This window comes from Ranitomeya variabilis, chromosome 4, assembly GCF_051348905.1.
Source record: "Ranitomeya variabilis isolate aRanVar5 chromosome 4, aRanVar5.hap1, whole genome shotgun sequence".
Lineage (NCBI taxonomy): Eukaryota > Metazoa > Chordata > Amphibia > Anura > Dendrobatidae > Ranitomeya > Ranitomeya variabilis.
The window spans coordinates 657,146,315-657,166,084 of record NC_135235.1 but is presented as its reverse complement, the minus strand read 5'-3'; the positions used below and the strand labels follow the sequence as shown (position 1 = coordinate 657,166,084).

Below are 19,770 nucleotides of genomic sequence, written 5' to 3'. Positions count from 1 at the left end.
TACCGATAACCCATGATAGAACTGGCTACAGAGTGCGAGGTCATTCCACTTGGCATCGGTAGACCACCTCCGAAACTTGGAGCTGTACTCCTCAGCTGGCCGTTCACCCTGCTGAAGCTGATGTAGTGTAGATTCGGCCAGGGAGACACAGTCAGGGTCATTGTATATAAGACTCGATGACTGAAAATATTCCTTAACCATCCATAGCAACTGAGAGTAGGTCGGAAGAGAAAATGCCCAGACTGGTGGGTTACCCTGAGGAAGTGAAACTATGATGCAAACCTGTTTCTCCTCAGTTCCTGAGGAGTGAGGAAACTTGTCATGCCCCCAGAGGATCTGTCAGGCAAAGCAACCTTGGGCTCCACCAGGAGTTGTTTGGCAGTTGCAGTCCCATGAACCAAATGTCTTCGGGTGCTGCAAAACAACCGAGCAAAGATCTGCCACCTCTAGACTGAGCTGCTGCAGTTGCCCAGGCAGAGCAGTAATATTATCCATAATACAAGACTTAACACTGGCAAGCCAGATTGACACAGGAGAGTATATATAGGAGAAGGGAGTGGCCAATACTGAACAGCTGAGATCCATGTTGGGAAGCTACAGAGACTTCAAGCTGAACAAAGTAACCTCTGCACTGCTAACAGAAACCTGCACTGTTTAATATGAAGAAGTGCTTCTGATCAGTACAGTAGTATGTGAAATCAGACACTGCAGTCTCCTGGCCTTTCTCTGTCGCAGTAAGCCCGTGACACCTTTCCGGTTATTCCTTTAGAGCTGATTAACTTCAGTTCTGCAGATGGAGCAGCAAGCTGTAGTTTTATCCATTCTTTGTCTTACTTTGGTGTTGTGCCTGAATTTGTACACCCTCAGTGGAGTCCAAACAAGTTTTTGTGTGTACCCCATTTTCATTGGAGGAATTACAAATAAGGAATGGATCGTATATGTAAATAGTTATTTGCAATAAAAACATGTTTATTGTTGTAATACAGAGAAAAGGTACATGAGTTTATTAAAACATCAATATTTAGCACTGAAAGATACTGTAATGAATGGCAGATCACAGGATTGGAATTAAGAAAGGAGCAGTAGGTGCTTGGTTTGAAATACTCATGTCCATATACTGAATATATACATATTTAGCAATGTAAAATGTTCAATGAACATGGAATATTGCTCTTTATTTGCTTTTTAGATAACAGATGTCTAATAGTAATTGCATATATTATTATTTCTAATGTAAGTTCTAACTTGCTTTTTCTCTTTTACTTATTTGTCGTTAATTTGACTATCTCTGTTATGTGTTTTCTTGTACAGTTTGCCAAAACATATGTAAGATTTTATATACATGTAAGATTTTATTAACGTTCAACAAAATATGGTTTTCAAGTAAAACATGTCTCACCTCCCAGGCATGATAATGGCTTCTCCTCATGTGAGATTTTTGATGTTCAAAATGAATCAATTTGTGTGTAAAATATTTCCCACATTTTGATCATAAAATGGATTCTCCCCTGTGTGAATTCTCTGATGGATAATTAAAACCGATTTCCGATTAAAACATTTTCCACATTCTGAACATATATATGGTTTCTCTCCTGTGTGAGATCTCTGGTGAATAATAAGATATGATTTCTGCTTAAAATGTTTCCCACATTCTAAGCATGAAAAAGGCTTCTCCCCTGTGTGAGTTCTCTGATGTATAACAAGATGGGTTTTATCTGCAAAACATTTCCCACATTCTGAGCATGAAGACGCCTTCTCCCCTCTGTGCATTTTGTGGTGTTTAACTAGATTTGATTTATCTGCAAAACATTTACCACATTCTGAACATGAATATGGTCTCTCCCCTGTGTGAATTCTCTGGTGTATAGCAAGAGTTGATTTTTCTAAAAAACATTTCCCACATTCAGAACATGAATATGGCTTTTTTCCTGTGTGAATTCTCTGGTGTAGAACAAGAGTTGATTTATCTACAAAACATTTCCCACATTCTGAACAAGAAAAAGGCTTATCCCCTGTGTGTAACTTCTGGTGTCTAAGAAAATGTGATTTATCTCCAAAACGTTTCCCACAATCTGAACATAAATATGGTTTCTCCCCTGTGTGAGTTCTCTGGTGTGTAACAAGAGTTGATTTATTTACAAAACATTTCCTGCATTCTGAACATGAAAATGGTTTCTCCCCTGTGTGAACTCTTTCATGCCTAACAAGCTGCGATGTTTGGTTAAAAGATTTCCCACACTGTGCACAAGAAAATCTTTTCTCCTTAGTGTGAAATTTTTGATCAGTAAAAAAAGACATTTTGAGGGAAAAACTGTTTCCGTATTCTACACTTGTAAATGGATTATTTCCTGTAACAGAAGTTTGATTTTCAATAACTCTGTTGTGACTTTTATTTTTCTCAAAAGTCAGTGATGCATCAGAAGGAATAATCTGTTCAAAAGGATCAAATGATAGATATTTGCTGTGAAGGGATGATGGTATATCTGGAATAATAGTGTACACTTCAGTTAGATCCTGTGTGATATCAGAGTAATCAGATTTAAAAATTGAAGATGTGAGTTGTCCCTGTGATCTACCGGTACAATCATCTGCCAAGAATAAAGATAAATAGTTTTTAATAAAATATCCTTAAAAATTATCTATAGATCATTCCTAAATATCTATAAAATTGTTATTACTTTCTGTTTTAAGAGCACACAAATTCAATACAATTTTTTTTTTTAGTTTTCATATATAAACGCAAAACAAAATCAACCTAATTTTACCACTAACATAAAGTCCACTGTCACAAAGAAAAAATCTCAGAAACACTTGGGATCAGGTTTGGCATTTCAAAGATAATTACATGTAAAATGGAAAAGTAAAACTGGCTGTAACAGAGAGCAATTAAATCAGAAGATCTTGGCCACTGAATACTGTACAGTAGACAAAAACTGTGACTGTAGACAATAACAGATCTGCTAAAATGATCCCTCTCCATTCTGTCTTCATCGTCAATGATTTAGTAATTTGTGGTGAAACATCTCTGGATAATTAGAGTATGTGGTTTAGTAGCTTTTGGCAATCCAAACTATTATAGGGGCCAATTTAGGCAGAACATTTTAACATAATCCGCTAAACTGGAGTTTCTCTAGTTTATGATGGAACATTGGAGGTACTATGATATCTTTTAATAAAGTAAAGAAAATGTTAGTGCCCTCCATTTCAGGACAGATTGTACAGTAATCTAAATTTCTTGGAATTGAAAACAAAATGCAGTTTATAATGTGGAGTAATGCCATAAACCATTTACAAGCCATGCCACCCCAACTACTGAACATGTGAATACATTTATACAAAAGCCATCAGCCACACACATCTTACAGATATACAGTGCCTTGCGAAAGTATTCGGCTCCCTGGAACTTTTCAACCTTTTCCCACATATCATGCTTCAAACATAAAGATACCAAATGTAAATTTTTGGTGAAGAATCAACAACAAGTGGACTACAAATGTGAAGTTGAACGAAATTTATCGGTTATTTTAAATTTTTGTGGAAATTCAAAAACTGAAAAGTGGGGCGTGCAGTATTATTCAACCCCTTTACTTTCAGTGCAGCTAACTCACTCCAGAAGTTCATTGTGGATCTCTGAATGATCCAATGTTGTCCTAAATGCCTAATGATGATAAATATAATCCACCTGTGTGTAATCAAGTCTCCGTATAAATGCACCTGCTCTGTGATAGTCTCAGGGTTCTGTGTCATGTTCCCAATGGCAGGGAATTTAACAAATAACATGGGCAAAAACAGGACGAGCTCTAGGGTGATGGAACCTGAGCTGACCGCGATCCTGAACCTCAACACTCAACTAACAGTAGCCGGGGAGCGTTCCTGGGGGGACTCTAGACGCCTCGCGCCAGCCGGAGATCTAGCTTCCCCTATCAGAAGAATCACAGACCTATCTTGCCTCCAGAGAAATATTCCCACAGAAATAGCAGCCCCCCACATATAATGACGGTGAAATGAGAGGAAGGCACAAACGTAGTTATGAAAATAGATTCAGCAAAATGAGGCCCGCTTTAAGCTAGATAGCAGAGGATACAAAAGGTGCACTGCGCGGTCAGCTTAAAAACCCTTCAAAATACCATCCTGAAATTACTTGAACTCATGTGCCAACTCATGGTACATGAGTGGTAATTTCAGCCCACCAGAGCAACCAGTAGCAGAGAATTACATATCTGCAAGCTGGACTAAAAACATGAAAGCAAACATGAAACAGGGAAATGCAGACTTAGCTTGTCTTGAAGGCTTTAGGAGCAGGTAACAGAGACACACTGATACATTGATAGCCGGCAAGGGAATGACAGGAAAGCCAGGTTAAATAGGAAACACCCAGCCTCTGATGGACAGGTGGAAACCAGAGACCGCCACCCACCAAAGTCACCCAGTACCAGTTGTAACCACCAGAGGGAGCCCAAAAACAGAATCCACAACAGAACCCCCCCCTTGAGGAGGGGTCACCGAACCCTCACGAGAACCCCCAGGGCGATCAGGATGAGCTCTATGGAAGGCGCGGACCAAATCAGTCGCATGAACATCAGAGGCGACCACCCAGGAATTATCCTCCTGACCATAACCCTTCCACTTAACCAAATACTGGAGTTTACGTCTGGAAACACGAGAATCCAAGATCTTCTCAACAACATACTCCAATTCTCCCTCCACCAGCACCGGAGCAGGAGGCTCAACTGAAGGAACAACGGGCACCTCATACCTCCGCAATAACGACCGATGGAACACATTATGAATAGCAAACGATGCTGGGAGATCCAAACGAAAAGATAGAGGGTTAAGAATCTCCAAGATCTTATAAGGACCGATAAACCGAGGCTTGAACTTAGGAGAAGAGACCTTCATAGGGACAAAACGAGAAGACAACCACACCAAGTCCCCAACACGAAGTCGGGGACCCACGCGGCGACGGCGATTAGCAAACTGCTGAGCCTTCTCCTGAGACAACTTCAAATTGTCCACCACCTGATTCCAAATCTGATGTAGCCTGTCCACCACCACGTCCACTCCAGGACAATCTGAAGGCTCCACCTGACCAGAGGAAAAACGAGGATGAAACCCCGAATTACAAAAGAAAGGAGAAACCAAAGTAGCAGAACTAGCCCGATTATTAAGGGCAAATTCGGCCAGTGGCAAAAAGGCAACCCAGTCATCTTGATCAGCAGAAACAAAACACCTTAAATAAGTTTCCAAGGTCTGATTAGTTCGCTCCGTCTGGCCATTCGTCTGAGGATGGAATGCAGACGAGAAAGACAAATTAATGCCCATCTTAGCACAAAACGTCTGCCAAAATCTAGACACAAACTGGGATCCCCTGTCAGAAACGATATTCTCCGGAATCCCATGCAAACGAACCACGTTCTGAAAAAACAAAGGAACCAACTCAGAGGAGGAAGGCAACTTAGGCAAGGGTACCAAATGAACCATCTTAGAAAAGCGGTCACACACAACCCAGATAACGGACATTTTCTGTGAGACAGGGAGATCTGAAATAAAATCCATGGAAATGTGCGTCCAAGGCCTCTTCGGGATAGGCAAGGGTAACAACAACCCACTGGCCCGAGAACAGCAAGGCTTAGCCCGAGCACACACTTCACAAGACTGCACAAAGGTGCGCACATCCCTTGACAAGGAAGGCCACCAAAAAGACCTGGCCACCAAATCTCTAGTACCAAATATTCCAGGATGACCAGCCAACACAGAAGAATGGACCTCGGAGATGACTCTACTGGTCCAATCATCCGGAACAAACAGTCTTTCTGGTGGACAACGATCAGGTTTATCCGCCTGAAACTCCTGCAATGCACGTCGCAAGTCTGGGGAGACGGCGGACAATATTACCCCATCCCTAAGGATACCAGTAGGCCCAGAGTCTCCAGGAGAGTCAGGCACAAAACTCCTGGAAAGAGCATCCGCATTCAAATTCTTTGAACCTGGCAGGTATGAAACCACAAAATTGAAACGAGAAAAGAATAACGACCAACGAGCCTGTCTAGGATTCAGACGCCTGGCAGACTCAAGGTAAATCAGATTTTTGTGGTCAGTCAAGACCACCACACGATGTCTAGCACCCTCAAGCCAATGACGCCACTCCTCAAATGCCCACTTCATGGCCAAAAGCTCCCGATTACCCACATCATAATTGCGCTCGGCGGGCGAGAATTTTCTAGAAAAGAACGCACATGGCTTCATCACCGAGCCATCGGAACTTCTCTGTGACAAAACCGCCCCCGCTCCAATCTCGGAAGCATCAACCTCAACCTGAAAGGGAAGTGAAACATCTGGTTGACATAACACAGGAGCAGAAGAAAACCGGCGCTAAAGTTCCTGAAAGGCCTCCACAGCCGTAGGAGACCAATTAGCAACATCAGCACCCTTTTTAGTCAAATCAGTCAAAGGTTTAACAACACTGGAAAAATTAGTAATGAACCGACGATAAAAATTAGCCAAACCCAAAAACTTCTGAAGACTCTTAACAGATGTAGGTTGTGTCCAGTCACAAATCGCCTGAACCTTGACGGGATCCATCTCAATAGTAGAAGGAGAAAAAATGTACCCCAAAAAAGAAATCTTCTGGACTCCGAAGAGACATTTTGAGCCCTTCACAAACAGAGAATTGGCCCGCAGGACTTGAAACACCTTCCTGACCTGTAGAACATGAGACTCCCAGTCATCAGAAAACACCAAAATATCATCCAAATACACAATCATAAACTTATCCAGATATTCACGGAAAATATTGTGCATAAAGGACTGAAAGACTGAAGGAGCATTAGAAAGTCCAAAAGGCATTACCAAATACTCAAAATGGCCCTCAGGCGTATTAAATGCGGTTTTCCACTCATCACCCTGCTTTATCCGCACAAGATTATACGCACCGCGAAGATCTATCTTAGTGAACCACCTAGCCCCCTTAATGCGAGCAAACAAATCAGTCAATAATGGCAATGGATACTGATATTTGACTGTAATCTTATTCAGAAGGCGATAATCTATACAAAGCCTCAGGGAACCATCTTTTTTAGCCACGAAAAAAAAACCTGCTCCCAGAGGGGACGAAGATGGACGAATATGTCCCTTTTCCAAGGACTCCTTAATATAATTCCGCATAGCAGTATGCTCTGGCACTGACAGATTAAATAAACGACCCTTAGGGAACTTTCTGCCAGGAATTAATTCTATAGCACAGTCACAATCCCTATGAGGAGGGAGCGAATTGAGCTTAGGCTCCTCAAAAACATCCCGATAGTCAGACAAAAACGCAGGGACCTCAGAAGGAGTAGATGAAGCGATTGAAATCAGAGGTGCATCATCATGAACCCCCTGACATCCCCAGCTTAACACAGACATTGTTTTCCAATCCAGGACTGGATTATGAGTTTGTAACCATGGCAGACCAAGCACTAGTACATCATGTAAATTATACAGTACAAGGAAGCGAATCACCTCCTGATGAACGGGAGTCATGCGCATGGTCACTTGTGTCCAGTACTGCGGTTTATTCATAGCCAATGGTGTAGAGTCAATTCCCTTCAAAGGAATAGGAACTTCCAGAGGCTCCAGACTAAAACCGCAGCGTTTGGCAAATGACCAATCCATAAGACTCAGGGCAGCGCCCGAATCCACATAGGCATCGACGGAAATGGATGACAGTGAACAAATCAGAGTTACAGACAAAATGAACTTAGACTGCAGAGTACTAATGGCAAAAGATTTATCAACCTTTTTTGTGCGTTTAGAGCATGCTGATATAACATGAGCTGAATCACCACAATAAAAACACAATCCATTTTTCCGCCTATAATTTTGCCGTTCACTTCTGGACTGAATTCTATCACATTGCATAGTCTCAGGTGCCCGTTCAGAAGACACCGCCAACTGGTGCACAGGTTTGCGCTCCCGTAAACGCCGATCAATCTGAATGGCCATAGCCATAGACTCATTCAGACCTGTAGGCGCAGGGAACCCCACCATAATATCCTTAATGGCCTCAGAAAGACCATCTCTGAAGTTTGCAGCCAGGGCGCACTCATTCCACTGAGTAAGCACCGACCATTTCCGAAATTTTTGACAATATACTTCCGCTTCATCTTGCCCCTGAGAGAGGGCTAATAAAGCCTTTTCAGCCTGAATCTCCAGATTAGGTTCCTCATAGAGCAATCCCAGTGCCAGAAAAAACGCATCCACACTGAGCAATGCAGGATCCCCTGGTGCCAATGCAAATGCCCAATTCTGAGGGTCGCCCCGCAGGAAAGATATTACAATCTTGACCTGCTGAGCAGGGTCTCCAGAGGAGCGAGATTTCAAAGAAAGAAACAATTTGCAATTGTTCCTGAAATTCAGGAAGGTAGATCTATCTCCAGAAAAAAACTCTGGAATAGGAATTCTAGGTTCAGACATAGGAGTGTGAACAACAAAATCCTGTATGTTTTGAACTTTTGCAGCAAGATTATTCAGGCTGGAAGCCAAACTCTGGACATCCATGTTAAACAGCTAAGGTCAGAGCCATTCAAGGGTTAAGAGGAGGTAAGAAGCAGCTAGACAGCAATTAAGGGCTAGGCAGCAAAACTCTGAGGGAAAAAAAAAAATTACCCTTCAACACTTCTTTTCCTCCTGCTTCAGCCCAAACAATTAACACTCTGTGGGCCGGCTATACTGTCATGTTCCCAATGGCAGGGAATATAACAAATAACATGGGCAAAAACAGGACGAGCTCTAGGGTGATGGAACCTGAGCTGACCGCGATCCTGAACCTCAACACTCAACTAACAGTAGCCGGGGAGTGTTCCTGGGGGGACTCTAGACGCCTCGCGCCAGCCGGAGATCTAGCTTCCCCTATCAGAAGAATCACAGACCTATCTTGCCTCCAGAGAAATATTCCCACAGAAATAGCAGCCCCCCACATATAATGACGGTGAAATGAGAGGAAGGCACAAACGTAGTTATGAAAATAGATTCAGCAAAATGAGGCCCGCTTTAAGCTAGATAGCAGAGGATACAAAAGGTGCACTGCGCGGTCAGCTTAAAAACCCTTCAAAATACCATCCTGAAATTACTTGAACTCATGTGCCAACTCATGGTACATGAGTGGTAATTTCAGCCCACCAGAGCAACCAGTAGCAGAGAATTACATATCTGCAAGCTGGACTAAAAACATGAAAGCAAACATGAAACAGGGAAATGCAGACTTAGCTTGTCTTGAAGGCTTTAGGAGCAGGTAACAGAGACACACTGATACATTGATAGCTGGCAAGGGAATGACAGGAAAGCCAGGTTAAATAGGAAACACCCAGCCTCTGATGGACAGGTGGAAACCAGAGACCGCCACCCACCAAAGTCACCCAGTACCAGTTGTAACCACCAGAGGGAGCCCAAAAACAGAATCCACATCAGTTCTGTTTGAAGCACAGAGAGCATCATGAAGACCAAGGAACACAACAGGCAGGTCCTAGATACTGTTGTGGAGAAGTTTAAAGCTGGATTTGGATACAAAATGATTTCCAAAACTTTACACATCCGAAGGAGCACTGTGCAAGCGATCATATTGAAATGGAAGGAGTATCATACCACTGCAAATCTACCAAGACCCGGCCATCCCTCTAAACTTTAATCTCAAACAAGGAGAAGACTGATCAGAGATGCAGCCAAGAGGCCCATGATCACTCTGGATGAACTGCTGAGATCTACAGCTGAGGTGGGACAGTCTGTCCATAGGACAACAATCAGTTGTACACTGCACAAATCTGGCCTTTATGGAAGAGTGGCAAGAAGAAAGCCATTTCTCAAAGATATCCTTAAAAAGTGTCATTTAAAGTTTGCAACAAGCCACCTGGGAGACACACCAAACATGTGGAAGAAGGTGCTCTGGTCAGATGAAACCAAAATCAAACTTTTTGGAACAATGCCAAACGATATGTTTGGCGTAAAGGCAACACAGCTCATCACCCTGAACACACCATCCCCACTGTGAAACATGGTGGTAGCAGCATCATGGTTTGGGCCTGCTTTTCTTCAGCAGGGACAGGGAAGATGGTTAAAATTGATGGGAAGATGGATGGAGCCAAATACAGGACCATTCTTGAAGAAAACTTGTTGGAGTCTGCAAAAGACCTGAGACTGGGATTTGTCTTCCAACAAGACAACGATCCCAAACATAAAGCAAAATCTACAATGGAATGGTTCACAAATAAATGTATCCAGGTGTTAGAATGGCCAAGTCAAAGTCCAGACCTCAATCTAATCGAGAATCTGTGGAAAGAGCTGAAAACTGCTGTTCACAAATGATCTCCATCAAACCTCAATGAGGTCTAGCTGTTTGCCAAGGAAGAATGGGCAAGAATTTTAGTCTCTCGATGTACAAAACTGATAGAGACATACCCCAAGTGACTTGCAGCAAAAGGTGGAGCAACAAAGTATTAAGTTAAAGAAGCCGATTAATATTGCACGCCCCACTTTTCAGTTTTTGAATTTCCACAAAAATTTAAAATAACCAATAAATTTCGTTCAACTTTTCAATTGTGTTCCACTTGTTGTTGATTCTTCACCAAAAATTTACATTTGGTATCTTTATGTTTGAAGCATGATATGTGGGAAAAGGTTGAAAAGTTCCAGGGGGCCGAATACTTTTGCAAAGCACTGTATCGTGGCAGAGGTGTAATGTGTTTTTGTATAGTTTATCGCAATCCTTTTGGAGTTAGTAAGATCTTTTATCAAACAAACTGAAAAGTCAGGAAAAAGTGAAACTCTGCTGTTATTGTAAAGAAATTCACACTTGGTCAAGATTAAAAATCATTACCTCAATTTACTCTTGTAATAAAGGTGAATTTTTGCTTTCTGGCCTCTCTAGACTAACGCTAGGTTCACAATGCGTTAAAGCAGCCCGTTCAACACATGCGTTAAACGGGCTGCGTTAACGCAAGTGCCGACATGACATTGCGCTAGCGCAGATAGAGCTAGCAGATGCTCTATCTGTGCTAGCGATGACGGACCCGGAAATGCTGCAGCCCGCGTCCCAGGGTCTGTCACTCAATGACGGCACATCGCTAGCGCACGCCCATTTTGGGCGTGCGCTAGCGATGCGCCCGAAATAGAGCTTGATGGCAGCATTAACAGACTGTGTTACACCGCGTTATGCCGCGGCGTAACGCAGTCCATCTAACGGACTGCTGAAAATGTGAACCCAGCCTAATCTATTTTCAGGCTATTCAAAGTAAAAAAAATCAGACCTTTATGTAATAATTACTGTGATTCTTTTTTTTATTCTACACTGTGTTCCAAATTATTATGCACAAAGAGTTTAGGAGTGATAAGGTTAGAATTTTTTTGTTTGTCATTTAAACTCATTGATGGTGATGTGTGTCAGGGCTCTTTATATCACTGAAAGCAATTGCAGATACCTGTGCACATTAGTTTGGCAGGTGTGTCCAAATAAAGGCAAGACTACTTAAGAAGGCTGTTCCACATTATTAAGCAGCCTACATTTTTTGCCAAAATGGGAAAGAAAAAGGATGTGTCAGCTGCTGAGAAGCAACAAATTGTGGAGTATTTAGGTCAAGGCATGACTACAATCAACATTGCCAAGACACATCATCGTGATCATCGCACAATCAAGAAGTATGTAGCTGATTCCCAGCACATACGTGTGCGTGCTGATAAGGAAAAATTGAGGACTCTTTCCAACAGGCAATTGTGTAAGGTTAAAAGAGCAGCTGCAAAAATGCCTTGTCATAGCAGCAGACAAGTTTTTAAGCAGCTGGTGCCTCCAACGTCCCCAGAACAACAAGATGCAGGGTCCTTCAGAGGTGCGTAAGCCATCCTGTCGACCACCTCTATCCACTGCACACAAGCAGAAATGGCTCCAGTGGGCCAAACGATACATGAAGACTGACTTCCAAACTGTTTTGTTCACCGATGAGTGCCGTGCAATGCTCGATGGTCCAGATGGATGGAGTGGAGGATGTCTGGTTGATGGACACTGTTGTGAACTGTTTTTGGGCTCCCTCTTGTGGTCACAACTGGTACTGTGTAGTGCTGTCTTTGGCTCCCTCTGGTGGTTCTTTGTGTCATTCTGCAGGTCTGAGGCTGATCAGCTGTCTCGTTATCTTTTAGCTGGTTTCCTATTTAGTTCACCTGGACTCTCAGTTGTTGCCTGCTGTCAATGTCTTCAGTGCTATTTTGGAGCTCTCCTGCAGTCCTTCGTTATCAGTCTCTTCAAGAGAAGCTAAGTTTTGCTTGGTTCATTTTTTGACCATCTGTGGTCATATGTTTCTTGGTTTATTTTTGTTTCTTGTCCAGCTTGCTAATATGTGATTTCCTTGCTTGCTGGTAGCTCTAGGGGGCTGAGTTTCTCCCCTCACACCGTTAGTTGGTGTGGGGGTTCTTGTATTCTCAGCGTGGATATTTTGCATAGGGTTTTTTACTGACCGCACAGTTCCCTATCTGTCTTCTGCTATCTAGTATTAGCGGGCCTCATTTGCTGAATCTGTTTTCATTTCTACGTTTGTGTTTTCCCCTTACCTCACCGTTATTATTTGTCGGAGGCTTCCTATATCTTTGGGGTGATTTCTCTTGAGGCAAGTGAGGTCTTACTTTCCCTCCAGGAGTAGATAGTTTCTCAGGCTGCGTCGAGACGTCCAGGATTTTAGGCACGTTCACCGGCTACCTTTAGTGTGTTGGTTAGGATCAGGTTTGCGGTCAGTTCAGTTACCACCTCCCTAGAGCTCGTGTCTATGTTCATAAACTTAGCTAGTCCGTTTTGTGATCCTCAGCCACTAGGATCATAACAGTACAGCAGGCCAAAAAGTGTTTAATGCATCGCAGAAGTGGGATAAGAGAAGCCCTGAGTACAATTTTTTATTTTTTTCCTCTCTATCTTTGCTGCAGTCTGTCCAGCTTCTCTCATCCCCTTAATCTCTGGGTGGTTTTGTGTTCAGCTGCAGACATGGATATTCAGAGTCTGACTTCTAGTGTGGATCATCTTGCTGCAAGGGTGCAAAGCATTCAGGATTTTGTTGTTCATAGCCCTATGTCAGAGCCAAAAATACCTATTCCTGAGTTGTTTTCTGGAGATCTAGGTTTCTGAATTTTAAGAATAATTGTAAATTATTTCTATCTTTGAGACCTCGTTCCTCTGGTGATTCCGCTCAGCAAGTTAAAATTGTTATCTCCTTGTTACGTGGCGACCCTCAAGTTTGGGCTTTCTCTCTGGTGCCAGGAGATCCTGCATTGCTGAATGTGGATGCGTTTTTTCTGGCGCTTGGACTGCTTTATGAGGAACCTAATCTTGAGAACCAGGCAGAAAAGGCCTTGCTGGCTCTTTCTCAGGGCCAGGATGAAGCTGAGGTGTATTGTCAAAAATTTCGGAAATGGTCGGTGCTTACTCAATGGAATGAGTGTGCCCTGGCTGCAAATTTCAGAGAAGGTCTTTCTGAAGCCATTAAGAATGTTATGGTGGGGTTCCCCACGCCTGCAAGTCTCAATGACTCAATGCCTTTGGCCATTCAGATTGATCGGCGTTTGCGGGAGCGCAAATCTGCGCACCATCTGGCGGTGTTTTCTGAACAGAGACCTGAGTCTATGCAATGTGACCGAGTTCTGACCAGAATTGAGCGGCAAAATCATAGACGTCAAAATGGGTTGTGCTTTTACTGTGGTGATTCAACTCATGTTATCTCAGCATGCTCTAAGCGCGTTAAAAAAATCGCTAAACCTGTCACCATTGGTACTATACAGCCTAAATTCATTTTGTCTGTTACTTTAATTTGTTCTTTGTCATCCTACTCGGTTATGGCTTTTGTGGATTCAAGTGCTGCCCTGAATCTGATGGATTTGTCTTTTGCCAGGCGCTGTGGTTTTGTCCTGGAGCCTTTGGAATTCCCTATTCCACTGAGGGGAATTGATGCTACACCATTGGCTGAGAATAAGCCTCAATATTGGACTCGTGACCATGTGCATGACTCCTGTGCATCAGGAGGTGATTCGCTTTCTTGTGCTGCATAATTTGCATGATGTTGTCGTGTTGGGTCTGCCATGGCTGCAGGCCCATAATCCAGTTCTGGATTGGAAAGCTATGTCTGTGTCAAGTTGGGGTTGCCAGGGGATTCATGGCGATGCTCCTTTGGTATCAATTGCTTCTTCCACTCCTTCTGAGGTCCCTGAGATTTTGTTGGACTACCAGGATGTATTTGATGAGCCCAGATCCGGTGCCCTGCCTCCTCACAGGGATTGTGATTGTGCTATAAATTTGATTCCTGGTAGTAAGTTCCCTAAGGGACGACTTTTTAATTTGTCTGTACCAGAACATGCCGCAATGCGGAGCTATATAATGGAGTCTTTAGAGAAGGGACATATTCGCCCGTCCTCCTCCCCTCTTGGTGCAGGATTCTTTTTTGTGGCCAAGAAGGATGGCTCTCTGAGACCTTGTATAGATTATCGTCTTCTAAATAAAATCACGGTCAAATTTCAGTATCCTTTGCCATTGTTGTCTGATCTGTTTGCTCGGATTAAGGGGTCCAGTTGGTTCACCAAGATAGATCTTCGTGGTGCGTATAACCTTGTGCGCATTAAGCAGGGGGATGAATGGAAAACAGCATTTAATACGCCCGAAGGCCATTTTGAGTACTTGGTGATGCCTTTTGGACTCTCTAATGCTCCTTCTGTGTTCCAGTCCTTCATGCATGACATCTTCCGAGAATATCTGGATAAATTTATGATTGTGTATCTGGATGACATTTTGGTCTTTTCTGAGGACTGGGAGTCCCATGTGAAGCAGGTCAGGATGGTATTTCAGGTCCTGCGTGCTAATGCCTTATTTGTGAAGGGCTCAAAATGTCTCTTCGGAGTACAGAAGGTTTCATTTTTGGGTTTTATTTTTTCTCCTTCTACTATTGAGATGGACCCAGTCAAGGTCCAGGCTATTCATGACTGGACTCAGCCTACATCTGTTAAGAGTCTTCAGAAGTTCTTGGGTTTTGCTAATTTTTACCGTCGCTTCATTGCTAATTTTTCTGGCGTGGTTAAACCCTTGACGGATTTGACCAAGAAGGGTTCTGATGTGACTAATTGGTCTGCGGCCGTGGAAGCCTTTCGGGAGCTGAAGCGCCGGTTTTCTTCGGCTCCAGTTTTGTGTCAGCCTGATGTCTCTCTTCCTTTTCAGGTCGAGGTTGATGCTTCTGAGATTGGAGCAGGGGCTGTTTTGTCGCAGAGAAGCTCTGATTGCTCTGTGATGAAGCCTTGTGCTTTCTTTTCAAGAAAGTTTTCGCCTGCCTAGCGGAATTATGATGTTGGTAATCGGGAGTTGTTGGCTATGAAGTGGGCATTTGAGGAGTGGCGACATTGGCTCGAGGGAGCTAAGCATCGTGTAGTGGTCTTAACTGATCACAAAAATCTGATTTATCTCGAGTCTGCCAAGCGGCTGAATCCTAGACTGGCTCGTTGGTCGTTGTTTTTCTCCCGTTTCGATTTCGTGGTCTCGTACCTGCCTGGTTCGAAGAACGTGAAGGCTGATGCTCTTTCTAGGAGTTTTGTGCCTGACTCTCCGGGAGTTTCAGAGCCGGCTGGTATCCTCAGAGAGGGAGTGATTTTGTCTGCCATTTCCCCAGATTTGCGACGAGTGCTGCAGAAATTTCAGGCGGATAGACCTGACCGTTGCCCACCAGAGAGACTGTTTGTCCCAGATAGATGGACCAGCAGAGTTATTTCCGAGGTTCACTCTTCGGTGTTGGCAGGCCATCCTGGGATTTTTGGTACCAGAGATTTGGTGGCTAGGTCCTTCTGGTGGCCTTCCTTGTCGCGGGATGTGCGTTCCTTTGTGCAGTCCTGTGGGATTTGTGCTCGGGCTAAGCCTTGCTGTTCTCGTGCCAGCGTGTAACAACTCTGCTGGCATCACGGCATGGCCTCGCACCTCTCACACTATCTTACCCACTGCTCCAGGTCATGATGTGGTTTCTGTTTCTTGCCAGCTCCTTGTTCTGTGTCTCTGCTCTCTGCATGCTTCATGGTTCTGTGTATAGAGGGGCGGCGCCTGAACTCTCTGGTTCTTATAGGAATCAGGTGCATCTGTCCAATCTGTTCCTGACCAATTGCCAGGAGACCTCCAGTATTTAGTTCAGCTCCACCCAGTGGTCTGGGCCTGTGCAATGTGTTAGCTCAGTTAGTGTCTTGCTTCTGAGTTTGCCTGGCCTTTCTCTGAGTTACTCCCTCTCCGGAGGATTCTCTGTGTTATTTCCTTGGTCTTGTTGTCCGCCGACCAGGAGGCAGTATATCCTGGTCCCAGTGTCTTTGTCCTTGTGTCTTGTTCCATTGCCTTGTCTGTACTTAGTCTTATCTCTGTCTCCTAGTCTTTGGCTTCCTTCTGTTGTGAATTTGGATTCTGGGCTCCCCCGGTGGCCGCTTGTGGAATTGGACTTGTCATCCTCTTTCCTGTTTCACCTGGTTCCATCAGTAGTGGGTGTCGCTATTTAAGCTCATTTCTCTGGTGGTTTCTTGCCGGTCAACAATGTTATCTGATGCCGCTCAGTGCTTGTTCCTGCTTCTAGACAACTACTAGATAAGTTGGACTTTTGTCCATGTTTTGTTTTGCCTATTTGTTCCAGTTCACAGCTGAAGTTTTGTTACTGTGTCTGGAAAGCTCTCGTTGATCAGGGATTGCTACTCTGGCGTTATGAGTTAATGCCAGAGTTTAAGGTAATCTCTGGATGGTGTTTTGTTAGTGTTTTTCTGCTGACCATGAAAGTATACTATCTGTCTTCTGCTATCTAGTAAGCGGACCTCAAATTTGCTAAGACTATTTTCCTGCTGCGTTTGTTGTTTCATCTGAACTCACCGTCATTATATGTGGGGGGCTACTGTCTTCTTTGGAATATTTCTCTAGAGGTGAGCCAGGTCTTATATTTCCCTCTGCTAGCTATTTAGGTCTTAGGCCAGAGCTGGGCATCTAGCTATAAATAGGAAATGCTACCTGGCTATTTCTAGTTGCGCGGCAGGCTTAGTTCATGGTCAGTATAGTTCCATCTTCCGAGAGCTTGTCCCTCTATAGGCTTGCTATGATCTCTGCCTGCAGAGATCATGACAGTTTGACCGGACAATAAAGTGTTAAGACCCAGGTTGAGAAAGGAGAGTTATAAGAAGTCTGCTGGAATTTTTTTTTTTTTTTTTTCCCTCCAGTCTGCCTTGCTGCAGTCTTTTTTCTCTCTCTCCTCCTAATCTCTGTATGGCTCTGTGTGCACCTGACAATAATGGATCTCCAGAGTGTAACTGCGGGTTTGAATAATCTCATCACGAAAGTACAAAATTTACAAGATTTTGTGGTACATGCTCCGGTATCTGAGCCGAGAATTCCTTTGCCGGAGTTCTTCACAGGGAATAGAGCTAGCTTCCAGAATTTCCGAAATAATTGTAAGCTTTATTTGTCCCTGAAGTCTCGTTCAGCTGGAGACCCTGCTCAGCAGGTTAGGATTGTGATTTCCTTGCTCAGGGGTGACCCTCAAGATTGGGCCTTCTCATTGCCAGCAGGGGATCCTGCGTTACGCGATGTGGATGCGTTTTTTCTGGCCTTGGGCTTGCTTTATGAGGAACCTCATTTGGAACTTCAGGCAGAAAAAACTTTGATGGCACTATCTCAGGGGCAAGACGAAGCTGAAGTTTTCTGCCAAAAATTCCGTAAATGGTCTGTGCTTACTCAGTGGAATGAGTGCGCCTTGGCGGCAACTTTCAGAGAAGGTCTCTCTGATGCCGTTAAGGATGTTATGGTGGGGTTCCCTGTGCCTGCAGGTCTGAATGAGTCCATGACAATGGCTATTCAGATTGATAGGCGTCTGCGGGAGCGCAAACCGGTGCACCATCTGGCGGTGTCTATGGAAAAGACGCCAGAAAGTATGCAGTGTGATAGAATTCTGTCCAGGAGCGAGCGACAGAATTTTAGACGGAAGAATGGATTGTGTTTCTATTGTGGGGATTCTACTCATGTTATATCAGCATGCTCTAGGCGTACAAAGAAGCTTGATACGTCTGTTTCCATTGGCACCATTCAGTCTAAGTTTATTTTGTCTGTAACCCTGATTTGCTCTTTGTCATCCATTGCCACGGACGCCTATGTTGACTCTGGCGCCGCTCTGAGTCTTATGGATTGGTCCTTTGCCAATCGTTGTGGTTTTGATTTAGAGCCTTTGGAGACTCTTATTCCTCTGAAGGGGATTGACTCCACCCCATTGGCTAATAATAAACCACAATACTGGACACAAGTAACCATGCGTATCAATCCGGATCACCAGGAGATTATTCGTTTCCTGGTGCTGTATAATTTACATGACGATTTGGTACTGGGATTGCCATGGTTGCAGTCTCACAACCCAGTCTTGGACTGGAGAGCAATGTCTGTGTTGAGCTGGGGATGTAAGGGTATTCATGGGGACTTACCTTTGGTTTCTATTTCGTCGTCCATTCCCTCTGAAGTCCCTGAGTTCCTCTCTGATTATCAAGACGTCTTTGACGAACCCAAGCTTGGGTCGTTACCTCCGCACCGTGAGTGCGATTGTGCCATAGATTTGATACCGGGTTGTAAATATCCAAAGGGTCGTTTGTTTAATCTGTCTGTGCCGGAACATGCTGCTATGCGGGAATATATAAAGGAGTCTTTGGAAAAGGGACATATTCGTCCATCTTCTTCTCCCTTGGGAGCTGGGTTTTTCTTTGTCTCAAAAAAAGACGGCTCTTTGAGACCATGTATTGATTATCGGCTTCTGAATAAGATCACTGTTAAGTATCAATACCCATTGCCATTGCTTACTGATTTGTTTGCTCGTATAGAGGGTGCTAAGTGGTTCTCTAAAATTGATCTTCGTGGGGCGTATAATTTGGTGCGGATCAGGCAGGGGGATGAGTGGAAGACCGCATTTAATACGCCCGAGGGCCACTTTGAGTATTTGGTCATGCCTTTTGGTCTTTCTAATGCCCCTTCAGTTTTCCAGTCTTTTATGCATGATATTTTCCGCGATTTTCTGGATAAATTTATGATAATATATCTGGATGATATTCTGATTTTTTCTGATGACTGGGACTCTCATGTCCAGCAGGTCAGGAGAGTTTTTCAGGTTCTGCGGTCTAATTCTTTATGTGTGAAGGGGTCTAAGTGCGTTTTTGGGGTCCAGAAAATTTCCTTTTTGGGGTATATTTTTTCTCCCTCTTCCATTGAGATGGATCCCGTCAAGGTGCAAGCTATTTGTGACTGGACTCAGCCCTCCTCTCTTAAGGGTCTTCAGAGATTTTTGGGCTTTGCCAACTTTTACCGCCGATTTATTGCTGGTTTTTCGGATGTCGTTAAACCACTGACTGATTTGACCAGACAAGGCGCTGATGTTGCTAATTGGTCCCCTCATGCTGTAGAGGCCTTTCAGGAGCTTAAGCGCCGTTTTGCCTCTGCCCCTGTGTTGCGTCAGCCTGATGTGAATCTGCCTTTTCAGGTTGAGGTTGACGCTTCGGAGATCGGAGCTGGGGCAGTGTTGTCGCAGAAAGGTTCCGACTGCTCCGTCATTAGGCCTTGTGCCTTCTTTTCTCGCAAATTTTCGCCCGCAGAGCGGAATTATGATGTTGGGAATCGGGAGCTTTTGGCCATGAAGTGGGCGTTTGAGGAGTGGCGCCATTGGCTCGAGGGGGCTAGGCATCAGGTGGTGGTATTGACTGACCACAAAAATTTGATTTATCTTGAGACTGCCAGACGCC

At 43.9% G+C, this 19,770-nt stretch overlaps 1 protein-coding gene across 1 annotated transcript in view; it reads right to left on the bottom strand.

Moving 5' to 3' along the window:
- Positions 1 to 942: 942 nt before the first annotated feature.
- The window catches only part of LOC143767484 (uncharacterized), a 33,031-nt gene continuing 14,203 nt past the window's right edge, over positions 943 to 19,770 (bottom strand). The window contains exon 7 of the mRNA XM_077255867.1: positions 943 to 2,588. Within this exon, the coding sequence (XP_077111982.1) occupies positions 1,456 to 2,588 (1,133 nt within the window). The 3' untranslated portion in view covers positions 943 to 1,455. The remainder of the gene's footprint in view (positions 2,589 to 19,770) is intronic.